General features: G+C 42.3%; 1 protein-coding gene across 3 annotated transcripts in view; it reads right to left on the bottom strand.

Moving 5' to 3' along the window:
- The window catches only part of Dock10 (dedicator of cytokinesis 10), a 250,045-nt gene extending 240,453 nt beyond the window's left edge, over positions 1 to 9,592 (bottom strand). For 2 of the 3 annotated variants that reach the window (XM_026785421.1, XM_026785422.1), the window contains exon 1: positions 9,442 to 9,592. In XM_026785421.1, the coding sequence (XP_026641222.1) occupies positions 9,442 to 9,564 (123 nt within the window). In that variant the 5' untranslated portion in view covers positions 9,565 to 9,592. The remainder of the gene's footprint in view (positions 1 to 9,441) is intronic. The other variant, XM_026785423.1, reaches the window with a different exon arrangement.
- Between the last annotated feature and the right edge of the window lie 3,632 nt (positions 9,593 to 13,224).

Genomic DNA, 13,224 nt, shown 5'->3' with positions numbered 1-13,224 from the left:
GTCCCATCCTCATGACAACCTTCTACTCCGTGCACGCAGCCCCTTTGTATTTGCTCTCCTGAAGTACTCAGGGTGCAGTGAGAAAGCTGCACCTCTGCATTTGCTGTCATGCAGTAAGCAGATAAGTCCAAGGCCACAGTAGATAGTGCTGTGAACTTTGAAATCAACAGAGCAGAGCTATGGATTTTAGAGAGGTTGATGGGAAACTTCCATTTGATGTCCAGGATGGCCTTCCTCAGCAGGTGAAATCTGTGAATGAGGATTCTGGAGAACTCTCAGAACTCAGAAGCAGAGGAACTGCAAAGGCAAGGGCCAAATCATGTGATCTTTTATTTTTTCTTTCTTTCTTTCTTTTCTTTTTTTGATTTTTGAAATAGGGTTTCTCTATATAGCCCTGACTGTCTTGGAACTTACTGGTCTTGAACTCATAAAAATCCTACTGCCTCTGCCTCCTAAGTGCTGGTGTTAAAGGTGTGCACTATCATGGCAGCCTATGATCACAGACCCCGAACCTGAGGCTCAAAAGAGAGAAGTAATTTCACCCTATAAGCTCAGGGTTTGGAAATGGAGCTCTAGACTTCAGCTTCATGGAACCTGCCATTACCTACTGTCTCCCATCAACTAGAAACTCATATGGCCAAACTTTGAAAAGCATATTTTTGATAGGAAGTGAAATAATATCCCACAAAGACAGTGAAGAACAACCAGAGATCATGGACCACATCATAGCCTATGAGGAAATGAAGGTCATTAATCCCATGATGCCCATCCTCAGGACATTTCAAGATGTATGTATATGTATTTTATATGTATATATACATATTTGTATATATCCCTCTTAGTATATTTATTATACATACATATACATATATATACATATATATTAACCTGTGACAATGAGGAACAAAAATATCTTTATGATTTTCTGATTTTTATCTCCAGATTTACTTTGACTTACTTTCAAATTCCTAAAAGCTTCAATCTGGTAGCAAAATTAGGTTATATAAAACCAAAAGGTGTCATCATAGCAGCCTGCTGTATGAACCAGGTCATGCTGCTGTACCAACACAGGCAGCTTAAACAACAGATATTTGGTTCATACAGCTATGGAGTCTGCAAAGTCGAGATCATGGGACTATAAATTTGAAGGCAGGAAACCTTACTGTAGTAGAGGGAAGGAGATCTTTCTCTCATTTTTTAAAACCATGATCACTTCCATAAAACTTCTATTCTCATGACACAATTTACCTCAAAGTGTAATCCAATGGTGCCATCTCCAGATTCCAAGGGTAAGTTAAAGTGCCAATCCAGAGCCGGGTGGTGGTGGTACACGCCTTTAATCCCAGTACTTGGGAGGCTGAGGCAGGCGGATCTCTGTGAGTTTGAGGCTAGCCTGGTCTACAAGAGCTAGTTCTAGGACAGGCTCCAAAGCTACAGAGAAACCCTGTCTCGAAAAACAAAACAAAACGAAACAAAAAAGTCAATTCAAGGATCTGAGGAGTGGGCGTGGTTACAGATATTCAATCCATAACACACAGGTTATTTTATTTAACGTTCTCAGATATGAGGAGTGATTGCCTCACCTTGCCCCATCTTTACCTTGTCAACTCCTACTCAATAAGCCAGGGTGAGGACATTTTCTGATTTGGACCAGCACTATTAAAGTATGTTATTGTTTTCTTTTTTTCAACCTGAAAACTTAAATGAAGCTAATACTACAGTGAAGTGGAGAAGGCAATGTGGCATACGTAAGCAAGAGGTTTCCCTAAAGCCATTAACAACCACTGTGCTGTATTTGACTCATAAGTAATTTAAATTTTGTCTCTGTCGTAAGCAAAATGTTCAGAGTTGCGTTGTCAACCATGTGGTACTGGACGTTCATACAATTAGCTTAACCTGATGGTGTTCCCAAAATAATGACTTATGATGTGTCGTATGTATTTTCAAATGTTAGGATAAATGGAGTGTTTTACTAAAATGCATCCTTCGTATGTGTGGTGTGAGTCCAGGGGAACTGCATTACTAATTAGCTCCGAACTGATGCCAATGCTCCTGGTCCCGGTGAGATGCTCTTAAATAGCAAGGGTCCATAATTGTTGTACTTTCCTCCATGAAAAACAATGAGAAATTGTCTCTGGGGTGTCATTAGAGGTCAGAGCAGACAAACTTCTTTGATCTTATGAACCTCTGAAATCTCATGGCGTTTTCCTTTTCCAAATGACCACAGGAAGAACTTTTAGCTAAGTTACCAGACTTAATGGTTATACTGATTTGATTGCAATGTCCCACATCTGACTGTGTCTAATTTTCCTAATATTGTTTTTTATTCTTGCTACTGCTGTCTTTACCACTCTTAGGATATTTAAGTTGATTGCCTTTTTATTTGCTTTAAATGTGCTCTTTTGGATGAGAGAATATGTAGAGACAAAAATCCTGGTAGAGCTTAGAGAAGTGGAAGATGGGCTTCAGGATGCACAGACATAGATAGGGGTTATAAAATGGAAGTTCAGGAAGGGGGTGTGAGAAAGATCAAGCCCATTGTTTCTGAGATACACTTGAGGCTTTGCCAGATAGACATGATGAGGACGGCTGAGTGAGTTCATGTTTTTGTAGCTTTAACACCTGAACATTCACTTGTTTCTAAAGGGTCTATTATTATAAAGGTACGTGGAACAGTTCTGCTGCTGCTATAGACTTCACAGGAACACTGATGTGAATGCTGGCAGCTTCTGTGAAACATGAGTGGGAAGAGTGATTTCCTGTTCCTTAGGTGAGCTAGCAGCAGCTCGGGTACAACAGAAGGCAAAAACAAGCAATGTTAGCTTTGCATGCTCGGTAATTAGAGGTTTTACTGTAGCAGGCACCAAACTGAAAAATTGTTAGAGGTTTGTTGGAAGAGAAACCTTGTATATTTACTATTCAGGAGGCAGGAAGTGTATCATATCAGTCGCTCAGCCTTGAGCAATATGTTTAACCCTTGCATTCTTTTTATCTCTCTTTTTAAAAAACTATTTATTCTATTTTTTTTGAGATTATAATCACATCTTTTCAATAGTCCATTTCCTCTCTTCAAACCACTTCACATACCCCTCCTGCTTTCTTTTAAATCCATGGCCTCTTTTAAAACAAACAAACAAACAAAAAAAAAAACCCATGGATTGCGAAATCATAGGTTCCCAAGAAGTTTCTTTATGCTAGCTTCATCTTGTTAAAAACCTTTTCCCTGACTCATTGGCTCTCCATACACTTCCTTTCAGTACCTGTTTGAGTTCTTGAACTCTCAGTATTCCCTGATCCACTTACATTTCAGTTTTATTCTATCATGTTCCATTCCATAATGCATTGCCCCTGTCAATGGCAGTTTCTATTTTCCTAGCTTCTATATAAGCTTCATATTAAATACACAAAGCAAATGTAAAGATTTCTCATATGAGAAAGAACATGCACTATTTATCTTTTGGGATGTAGCTGACTACACTCAGTATAATTTTTTCCAGTTCTATAAATTAACCTTCAAACTTTACAATTTAATTTTTCTTTATAGTTAAATAATATTTCATTGTAAATGTATATTACAATTTCATCATCCATTCATCAGCTGATGGACATTTAGGTAGATTCCATTTTAGAGCTATTACAAATAGAGTAGCAATGAGCATTGATGTGTAAATGGATCTATAGGCTATGTCTGGGTCATTTGGTAGACCTAGCTCTAGATCTGGAAAACCTACAGACTGATATCCTGAGTAGCTACATTAGTTTACATCCCCAGGATATATGTAACCCTTGGAATCTTAATGGCCTTCTCTCTGGAATTTGCAAAAGTAACTTCCCTATAGAATGGTTCTGAGAATTAACTTAAAAGATTTAATATTGTGTCAGGTACTCATAGGTTCTTAACAACTGGTTTAGTGCTTAATGCAGTTATAATTCTCCTTTTTCTTGATTATCAACTTTAACTGACTAGAAATTAGAAAGTCATCCTTCTGATGTGTGTATGGGGATGTTTCCACAGAGAGTTAGACTGTGAGGGTTCTAGATCAATCCCTGGATGGTCTCATGCTGTGATGAGATACTTAAGGAGTATGAAGTGGGTCTTTCAAGAGGTGTGTCTCTGTGTGCATGGTTTGGGAACTCTTTTCTCCCCTGGCTTCTTGCTCTTTCATCTTTGTCTTCTAGCCACCATATTATAACGTGAACTGCTCTGGCCCAGCATACCCTCTCACCATCCATGAGGGACTGATCCCTCTGAAACCATGAACCAACCAAACATTCCTTACTCTCTGAAGTTCTTTATGTAAGCTGTTTTTGTCACAGTGAGTGAAAGGTCTAAGATGAGCAAGTTTTCATGATGGTTAAACATGGGATGGGGAAAGCTTCAAATCCTACAAATTGACTGTGTTTCATTGTTCAACCTTCTAAAAGTCTTCTAGAAGTCACTTTGGAAAGTAACTGGAAATGCCTTTGAGAAGTTCTAAGTGTTAGCTGGCATAACCTATTCATTTGGACTTGATCTTGAAAAGGTTATATTGACTTCCTCACCAAGCAGAGACGTCAAGGGAATTTACTCATATTGAAACAAACCCAAGATTGATTGCTGTCAAAACAATTCTGCTTATCATAAAGAGTCTTATTACAAGGAAAATGTTGGGGCTAGAGAGATGGTTCAGTGTTTAAAAGCACTTGATACTCTTGCAGAGGACTAGGGTTGGGTGTTGGTTCCCAGCACCCTAATTGCAGCTTGCAACCACCTGTGACTATAGTTCCAAGGGATCATACACCCTCTTCAAGTTTCTATGGGGCCCTTACACACATGTGGTATGCATCAACTCATGCAGTCTCACCCACATACACATAAAAATCATAAGTGAGTCAACCAATCTTTCTTTTTAAAGGACTGTGTGCCTTAGATGCCCAACTAGCAGGCATATTGAATATTGCTTTTAATGCAGAACGCTCACAGTAAAATAACCGCTTTGTTTTCATTCAATGGACTTTGTACATTTTTCCACTTCCTTCTGGCTTAATTTTTTAGAAATTCCAGACTCCCCCACTCAATTAAAAAAAAATCCCTCCTACTCTCCACTATTTAAATGTCACAAAGTTCAGAGGGAGGACATTTTTCCTTCTAGGAATTCCTCATGCAAACACATTAGATGCTCATTCCTTCTCCAGGTCTCTTGGGAGGTCAAAGCTTCTGTTTATTCAGTACTCCCAAAAATGTCAAAGGTGGTATTGTAAGGAGACACCACACTTAGAAGACATGAAAGCAAGCAGATGGGGTTTTTGTGATTACCGGAGAAGCACTTCCTTCTCTTTACCCCTTATGCTTCTTGAGTGGATAGGCCTAGGAAAATCATGGCTAACTGCAAACACTTCTGACAGGCTGTTTCCTCTTTAAAAATGCTAATAACAAATTACATACAATTAAGAATGAGCTACAGAAGATGTTCTGGGTAACAAAAATTATCATAAATGTATTAAATTGCACACACAAATAAACTAATGGGCTCCAGTGTAGGCACCAATTGACCAAATGGTTATTTAGACCTTTGTTTATCATCCACCTGCTTATGTAATTGCTGCCATTTGATGTTGTCTCTGTTGCCCAAAGCCTCTCATCATTCTGACAACCTTTCATAAACACATTACAGATCTGGTGTGGTACTGCATCAGAATTATTTATTCTTCTTAAAGGTGTTTGTTTTCAATACAACCAAACACACATGCAGAAAGGTATACATATCTTAAATTTATATTTTAATTATCAGTAAAAAGTTGCATATATAAGCCAATTCATGAAAAAGTACATATACCCTCTATTAATTTTGAAGAAAAGATTTTTATCAAGAAAGAATTTCAAACTAGTATCAATATCACTTTAAAACTAACTTGGCACATATATGTGTGTTGAACCATGGTGATAAAATGCTCAAGTCCTAACATAGGAGACATATTTTCTGATGTGAGATTCCCCTTCCTATGCTATGAATATATCTTATTACCATTGGTTAATAAAGAAGCTGTTTTGGCCTATGGCAGGGGAGAATAGAGCTAGGTAGGAAAACTAAACTAAATGCAGGGAGAAAGAAGATGAAGTCAGGGAGATGTCCTGTTGCTGCCGAAGGAGAGAGAGATGCAAACCAGCTGCTGAAAAAACAAGACATGTAGAAAATGAGATAACACCAGGTCACATGCAAATACATAGGCTAATAGAAATTTATTGTAAGAGCTAGCTAGAAATACGCCTGAGCCATAGGCCAAACAGTATTGTAATTAATAAAGTTTTATGTGATTATTCTTGTCTAGGTGGCCGGTAAACAAAAAGCAGCCTCTGTTTACAATTTCCAATTATATTAGATCTGAAATTCTACACTAGAAAAGCTTACTTACAAGACAACAGACAGAGCAATTTGGGGGGATAGTTTAAACTTGACAATATTAGGATTTGGCCACAAAATAAGTTATTAGCTATTAATTTCCTAAAAAGAAATTAGGGAAATGAAAGAGATGATGTCTTTGTTCAAAATAGTTCTCAGAAAGAAGCAAAATGTGTTAGTTCCAAGTCAAGAGTCTCCATGTGCACATGTAAATCTAATTCAGTGGTTTGGATAACACTGAAGTTGAATTTCCTCTGGCATCCATTGTACTTCCTGTGGCAGTTGCTGTCACAAGCTGACCTTGGTCATGGCCTTCAGTCAGCTTCCCTTGATCTCTGCTCTCCACTCTCCAAATGTATTTCAAAGAATTCATCTCATTCTCAGATGTCGTTCATCTGACCTTTCCATCTATCGCTATTAGCTGGAGCACAAGCCAAGACTCACAACACTCTCTGCAACATTCTGAAGGGCCCCCCCCCAAAAAAAAATAAACACTATTAACTTAGAATTAATATATAATCCCTAGTGTCCCTCCAATATAATAGAGGACAGCTTGAAGCAGCAGAGAGACCATACTATTTCCCCACGCTCCCATTTTCCCCTTGGACAAACAGGCTTTGAGATTATGGAGAAACAGAAACACAGAAGTTGAAGAAGCTGAATCAATACATGCCTATGATGAGCACATACCATGTAGGCCCGTCCTGAGGCTAGAGGTCCCTTGAGAGTGCAGTGTCACCACGGGTCCCATTGAGTGTGACGGCTAGCTCAAAGAGCCCAACCTTTCCTGCTTCCCTCCAAGAGAGGTGATGGGAAGGAAGCAGAGAGCATGCCTCCCTGCCAAAATCATCCGGCAGCACTGCCTGCCATGATGTGGAGGATCCCTTGAAATGTCTTGGCAAGAAGTGGTTCTGGAGTGTTGGCCAAGGTGCTGAAGCCAGGAAGGCATCTGCACCAGTGAAGTGGCCCTGGCCCTTCTCACTGCCCTTAAGGACACTGTGCTCATTCATTTTGACAAAATCTCATTAGGATTTCAAATGCAAGATAAACTTGGGGAAAGGGATCTCTCTCTCTCTCTCTCTCTCTCTCTCTCTCTCTCTCTCTCTCTCTCTCTGTGTGTGTGTGTGTGTGTGTCTAGGACACATATTATTTATGGAAATTCCATTGTCACAGAAACATTATGAGAACTTAAAAAGCAAATCACAGGTTAAAAGACGCCATGCTGCTGAAGCTAGTTGGACGCCATCACTGCTAAACTTCTGTCATATTATTGCTAAGATTTCCTAAAATAAACTAACTGCAAAGAATAACAAAGGCACAACCCCGAGCAACCTTTTAAAAAAGTAGTTCTCAACCTTCCTATTAAATGCTAAATTAAATATTAAAATATTGCCACCCTTTAGTACAGTTCCTCATGTTGTTGGGACCCCCAGTCATAAAATTATTTTCCTTGCTACTTCATAACTGCCATTTTGCTGCTGTGATGACTGTAATGTAAACATTTGTGTTTTCTGATGGTCTTAGGCAACCCCTGTGGAAGAGTCATTCGATCCCCCCAAAGGGGTCGCGAATTAAAGTTTAAGATCCAATGCTTTAAAAGTAAAAATGACTGGTGTGTGTGTGTGTGTGTGTGTGTGTGTGTGTGTGTGTGTGTGTAATTTTCTTACTTTTCAGAATTGACCGTTTTCGACAGTTTCTGTTCTTCCCTAAAACTGTGCATGCTGATATTGAAACCACAGACTGGCACTGTCAAGGGATTGGCTAACAGTCTGTGGTAGCTGCAGATTGCAGCCAGTGGCGAGAGAAAGAAGGGAAATAGAAGACAGCCTGGCCACCAGTTCTTTTCACACCCCAGGCTTTCCCCCCACCCCCATCCTTTGGGCATCTGATGCTCTGGTCTCTGCCAGGCAATTTGCTTCCGCTCTGTTCAACTTCCCGACCTCTGGCTTTAGAGAAGGGTTCTGGCTGTGGGAACTGGCTCTGACCAGCTTTGGCTCCCTCCTCTTTGGTGACTGGCAAAAGAAACACTTTCTCTTTGACACTCTTAAAAAGAGCTGTTTAATTCCTAATGGTATTTACTGGCAAAAAGGAAAATGAAACCCACAACGAGGAGGGTTCCGGTCCAACAAAGTCAAGCCAAGAGCTCCGTGGTCGAGCCCCACTCTTGCTTCTTAGAAGGCTGCTTCCTACTGCTTCCCTTTTCCGCCACCATTGATGTGCGCTCCCTGCTTGCTACTTCCATTCTATAGTGTGACACCTACTGGAATTTATGAATATCTGGAGATGCATGGCTATGATTTGGGCATCTGATGTTGGTTGCTTGCCCTAGGGACTTCCCGCGGAAATCACCCAACACTTAGAAGACATTTCGACAAGGAAGTAACCAGTGGAGTCTTCTGGAGGGAGAACCCCATAAAACCGCTTCAAAAAAACACCAGGAGCCACTGGCTACTTAATAACCCACGTCCCCTCCATCCTGTCTCCCCAGCTCTTGCTGCAACAGTATAAAGTAGCTTGTGGGGTTTCAGCCTGTGGAGCGAGGGCTGTGCAAACTGCATTCATTTTGGCGCTAGATAGATGGTGGGGGTTGCAGTTTAGTCCAGCTGAGGAGCTCACTCTGCATCTTTTCCAGGTCCCACAGGGATGATAGGGGCGTGCGGACTTGTGGATCTACAGGTTCCATCCATGGAGATCTTCAATACCACCCCTGTACCACCCCCACCCCCCAGTCTCAGGTCCCTGTCACCCTTGTCACCTTGAGTCAGTGTGGATGCATTCCCGCCTCCTCCACCCTCCTTAAAATGTGGGCACATCCTCTCCCACGCAGCTGCTCATCTAAGCGTCCCATGTCCCTTAAAGTCCCCAAATGCGCCTCTGGTCCTTAATTCTTTGGTGACATTGCCTGGCGGAGGTGACTCCTGGGTTGCTCTAAGAGGTGGCGAGGGAGAGAGTGCGGGGGATGGAGGACCCGCTAGCTCCGGGCTGGGGCTCACAGGGCTGGAGGCCTGCCTGGGATCCCCTGGCAAGCCCTGTCGTGGCGCGAAGGACGCGCGGCACTCACCCGTTGCAGCTGCCGGTTGCTGACGGCCACCGCGGCGGCGGACGCGGCGCTGTGTCGGAGCTCGGCCGCCTGCCCGGGTCTCAGCAGGCTCCGGGTGAACCTGCGGGTCCGCTCGCCGGCCATGGCGGGCCGTGCTGCTGTCACCTCGGGCCCGCAGAGAGTGTGTCCCGCCGGTCCCCTGGCCGCGCCAGCCTGTTCTATCCACCCGCCGATCAGGAAGCGGAACTCGGAGCCTTTCCCCCCCTCTTCCCCGCTCAACTCACAAGAGGCGGGTTTTTCTCGCGCGCACCCCCACTCTGCCCACCCCCTTCACTCCCGCTCGAGCTCCGCGGCGACTTTGCAAACTCTGCGCGCTCTAGCCGCGGGGCCAACTCGTCCAGGCTAAGGCGCATCTGCAGCAAGAGCCGCGGGACGCGAGTCGGGTGTCTCCACCCGCGCCACCCACTCAGGACTCGGTACTGAACCCGGGATGAGGCTGCTGGCTCCGGGAGGGACCTGCCCACCGCCCTACTCTTAATAATGATGCTCTTGGAGGATTGGGCATCTGGCGTTTTGGAGGGCAGATCTGCACTCTGAGACAAGGAAATGGACAAGGGTGGAACTCAGTCCCCGTGCACCTTTGGAGGTGGGTTAGAGGCTTATTAGGGATCCGTCTGATGCTTTGAAGTCTTTCTGGACCCAGAGTCCTTGCTTGGTCTTGGGACAGTCTGTATTAATTCACACCTGCCACCACGTTTCCCTAAACTGCGTCCCCTTCTATACCAGATATACTGCTCTGGAAACCTGGAAACCGAGACTGGAGAGGGTGATTTACCAAGAGATGCCTAACTTTGCACGCTAATTTGAATTAAAATCTAGTGTGTATCTAAGGAATGTAAGAGATTTCAGGAGGGAATTAGGATTATAAAAATGTTTTTGTTTGTTTGGTTTGGTTTTTGTGGATCAGAGTCCTCTGTATTTTTTTAAAGTCATTATTATTATTAGCTTATGATGTGGCTCATAATTGTCATGTAGTTAGCAGGCTGACAGTCTCTCTTTGAGTCAAGCCTGGGCCACACACAGTGTGACTCTGTCTTAACATTTGACAAACTGCTCACAACTATTTCCCCTAGTTTTAGAATACCGCCTGGCCGGTAGTAGGCACTGAGTAACTCACGGTTATGAGTGACTCTCAAAGGCTCAGAAAGTCTGGTGCAGTGGGAGACTTGAGTGCTGAAGCAGGGCGTGGCCAGGAAAGAAAAATGTTCTGGAGGCAAAGGCTATAGAAACAGAACATACATCCCTGAGTATCTTGGGCATAGCAACAATTCAGGTTTGAACTTACATGGCTCTGTTGAAATATTCTGGCGAAAAGCACTGTAAGGAGGACAGGTTTGTTTTGCTTATACTTCCTGGTCCTGTTACCTAAGGCAATTCGGACAGGAACCCAAAGCAGAAACTTGGGAGCAGGAATCTAGATCAGACACCACAGTGAGTGTGGCTCATTAGGTAGCTTGCTTTCAGCTCCCTTTATCTAACTGAGTCAAGGGCCATCTGCTTAGTGATAGTGCTACCCACACTGGATGGGGCCTGTCCACATTAATCATTAATCAAGACAATCTCTCACAGATAAGGCTACAGAGCAATCTGATAGCGGCAATTCAACTGAGATTCCTTCTTTCCAGGTGACTCTAGCTTGTGTCAAGTCGAATGTAAAAGTTGAGTTGGACAATACACCGAATAGCCCATGCAACCCAGTGTTCAGCTGCATCACGTGTCAGAAGATCACTAGTAGTTTCACCGTGGGTACCAGTTTGGCCCTCTCCAGCTTTGGGAGGCCACCACAAGCCGTCCACTGGTATGGAAGGATTTGTGAACAAGCGACTGCTCCACCCATGTCCCTGTGATGTTGATGGCATTAATCAACTGAAAAGACAGGTGCATGCAGCTGTGACAGCAGACACCAGCCATGGGCATTACATGTAGGCACAGCATACATAGATTTCTATAGTAATGTCCCACTTGGAGTCTCATAGGCATCCGTCTCATAGGCTTTAGTAAAGGCTTCTGCATCTGGGGGAAAGGAGACAGAGAGAATGGATTGTCCCTCGGTGGATGCACACACCTTGCAGTGAAGACACACCCATTCTCTGCTGGGGAAGACCGCTTTTAGGCTTACTGACTGGGGCTCTCTGAGTCTTGCTGGTCCACTCTTTCTCTGTTCTTGGAGGCCATTTGTTTGTTTTCCGGCTGCCCAGTGTCCTGATATAATCACAGAGAAATATATTAAATTGTTTGGCCAATAGCTTAAGCATATTGCTAGCTGGCTCTTACATCTAGAATTAACCCATTAACATTATTTTATATTTTACCATAAGGCTCATGGTCTACCAGCAAGGTCCTAGCTGGCAACTCGTGTCTTTCCCTTCTGGCAGCTACATGGTATCTTTCGACTCCACCTTCTTTCTCCCAGCATTCAGTTTAGTTTCCCCTACCTAGCTCAACTCTGCCCTATCACAGGCCAAGCTAGCATCTTTATTCATTAATGAATCAAAGCAACACATATAAGAAAGACTTCCCACACCATTTCACAGTTTTCTGAAAAGATTTGGTTGTGATGCTTTGTAAAGACAAATCTATAGGTTAAGTTTTGGATCATATTTCTGCCTTGAACTTTATCTTTTTCCTATCATGTTTCTTTAAAAAAAGAAAAGAAAAGGAAAGGGAAAAACACATCATTTGGCTTCAGTCTGCATTTTACATCCTAACTTTTTTCCTTTCACTAATTTATTATTATTTTATCGTATGTTTGTGGGTGTTTTGCCCACATGTTATATGTATGTATATATGTATGTGATACATGTGTCCCTGGTGCCCTTGGAGTCCAGAAGCTGGAGTCAGATATCCTGGAACTAGAGTTACAAATGGTTGTTTGGTGCCATGTGGGTGATAAGAAACATACTTTGTCCCTTGAAGGATAAGTCAGTGCTCTCAAGGGGTGAACCATCTCTCCTGTCCCCTCCCCAACCCCTTTTATTTTTAAAAATACCATTGTAGGGGCATAATCATTATGCTTTTATATCTTTCAAATAAGTGAATTTTTAAAGACTTAAGAGACTGTATGTGATGGTCAGTCTTGATTGTGAGTTTGATGGGATTTGGAATCACCATGGAAACAAATCTCTAAGCTTGTCTGTGAGGAGCAATATTCACTTTATGCTTAAGGGTCTCAGACTAAATGAGAGAGTCAAAAATAAGCTGAGCTCGGGCGTCCATCTCTCTCTGCTTTCTTGATGTCAGACCCTATGTAACGTGACTCAAGCTCTGACATGGCTTCCCCCATCGTAATGGATGGTTCTCTTGAAAGGTTAGGCAACGTCAGTTATTTCTTCAGGTAATTTGGTTGGGGTATTTTTTCATGGCAACAGGATAAGTAACTAATAGAATATAGAATAGTGAAAAAAAGCACATGGTGTATAGTTAATTCCCTGTGAACAAACCCAGATTCATAGATGACTGCGTAGGTTGCTGCCATATTCTGTTAAGTCATAATTCTTGTCTTCACTTGAGCTGGTATAGATCAAGCTCTCCCATTAGATAGAAGTCTTCCCCCCACCCCCGCGCTGAACCCAGTCATGGTGTTTGAGCCGTACAAAGCTCAGGGAAGTTTCTGCTTCCAATAGCTCCATTTCTTTTTTTTTTTATTTTTTATTTTTTATTTTTTTTATTTTTTATTTTTTTTTTGTTTTTATTTTTTTTTGTTTTTATTTTTTTTTCTTAATTTATTTATTTATTGAGGATTTC

The sequence above is a fragment of the Microtus ochrogaster genome, linkage group LG2 (genome assembly GCF_000317375.1).
Source record: "Microtus ochrogaster isolate Prairie Vole_2 linkage group LG2, MicOch1.0, whole genome shotgun sequence".
Lineage (NCBI taxonomy): Eukaryota > Metazoa > Chordata > Mammalia > Rodentia > Cricetidae > Microtus > Microtus ochrogaster.
Note: the sequence above shows the minus strand (reverse complement) of the source record. Positions and strands in the feature narration are given on the sequence as shown.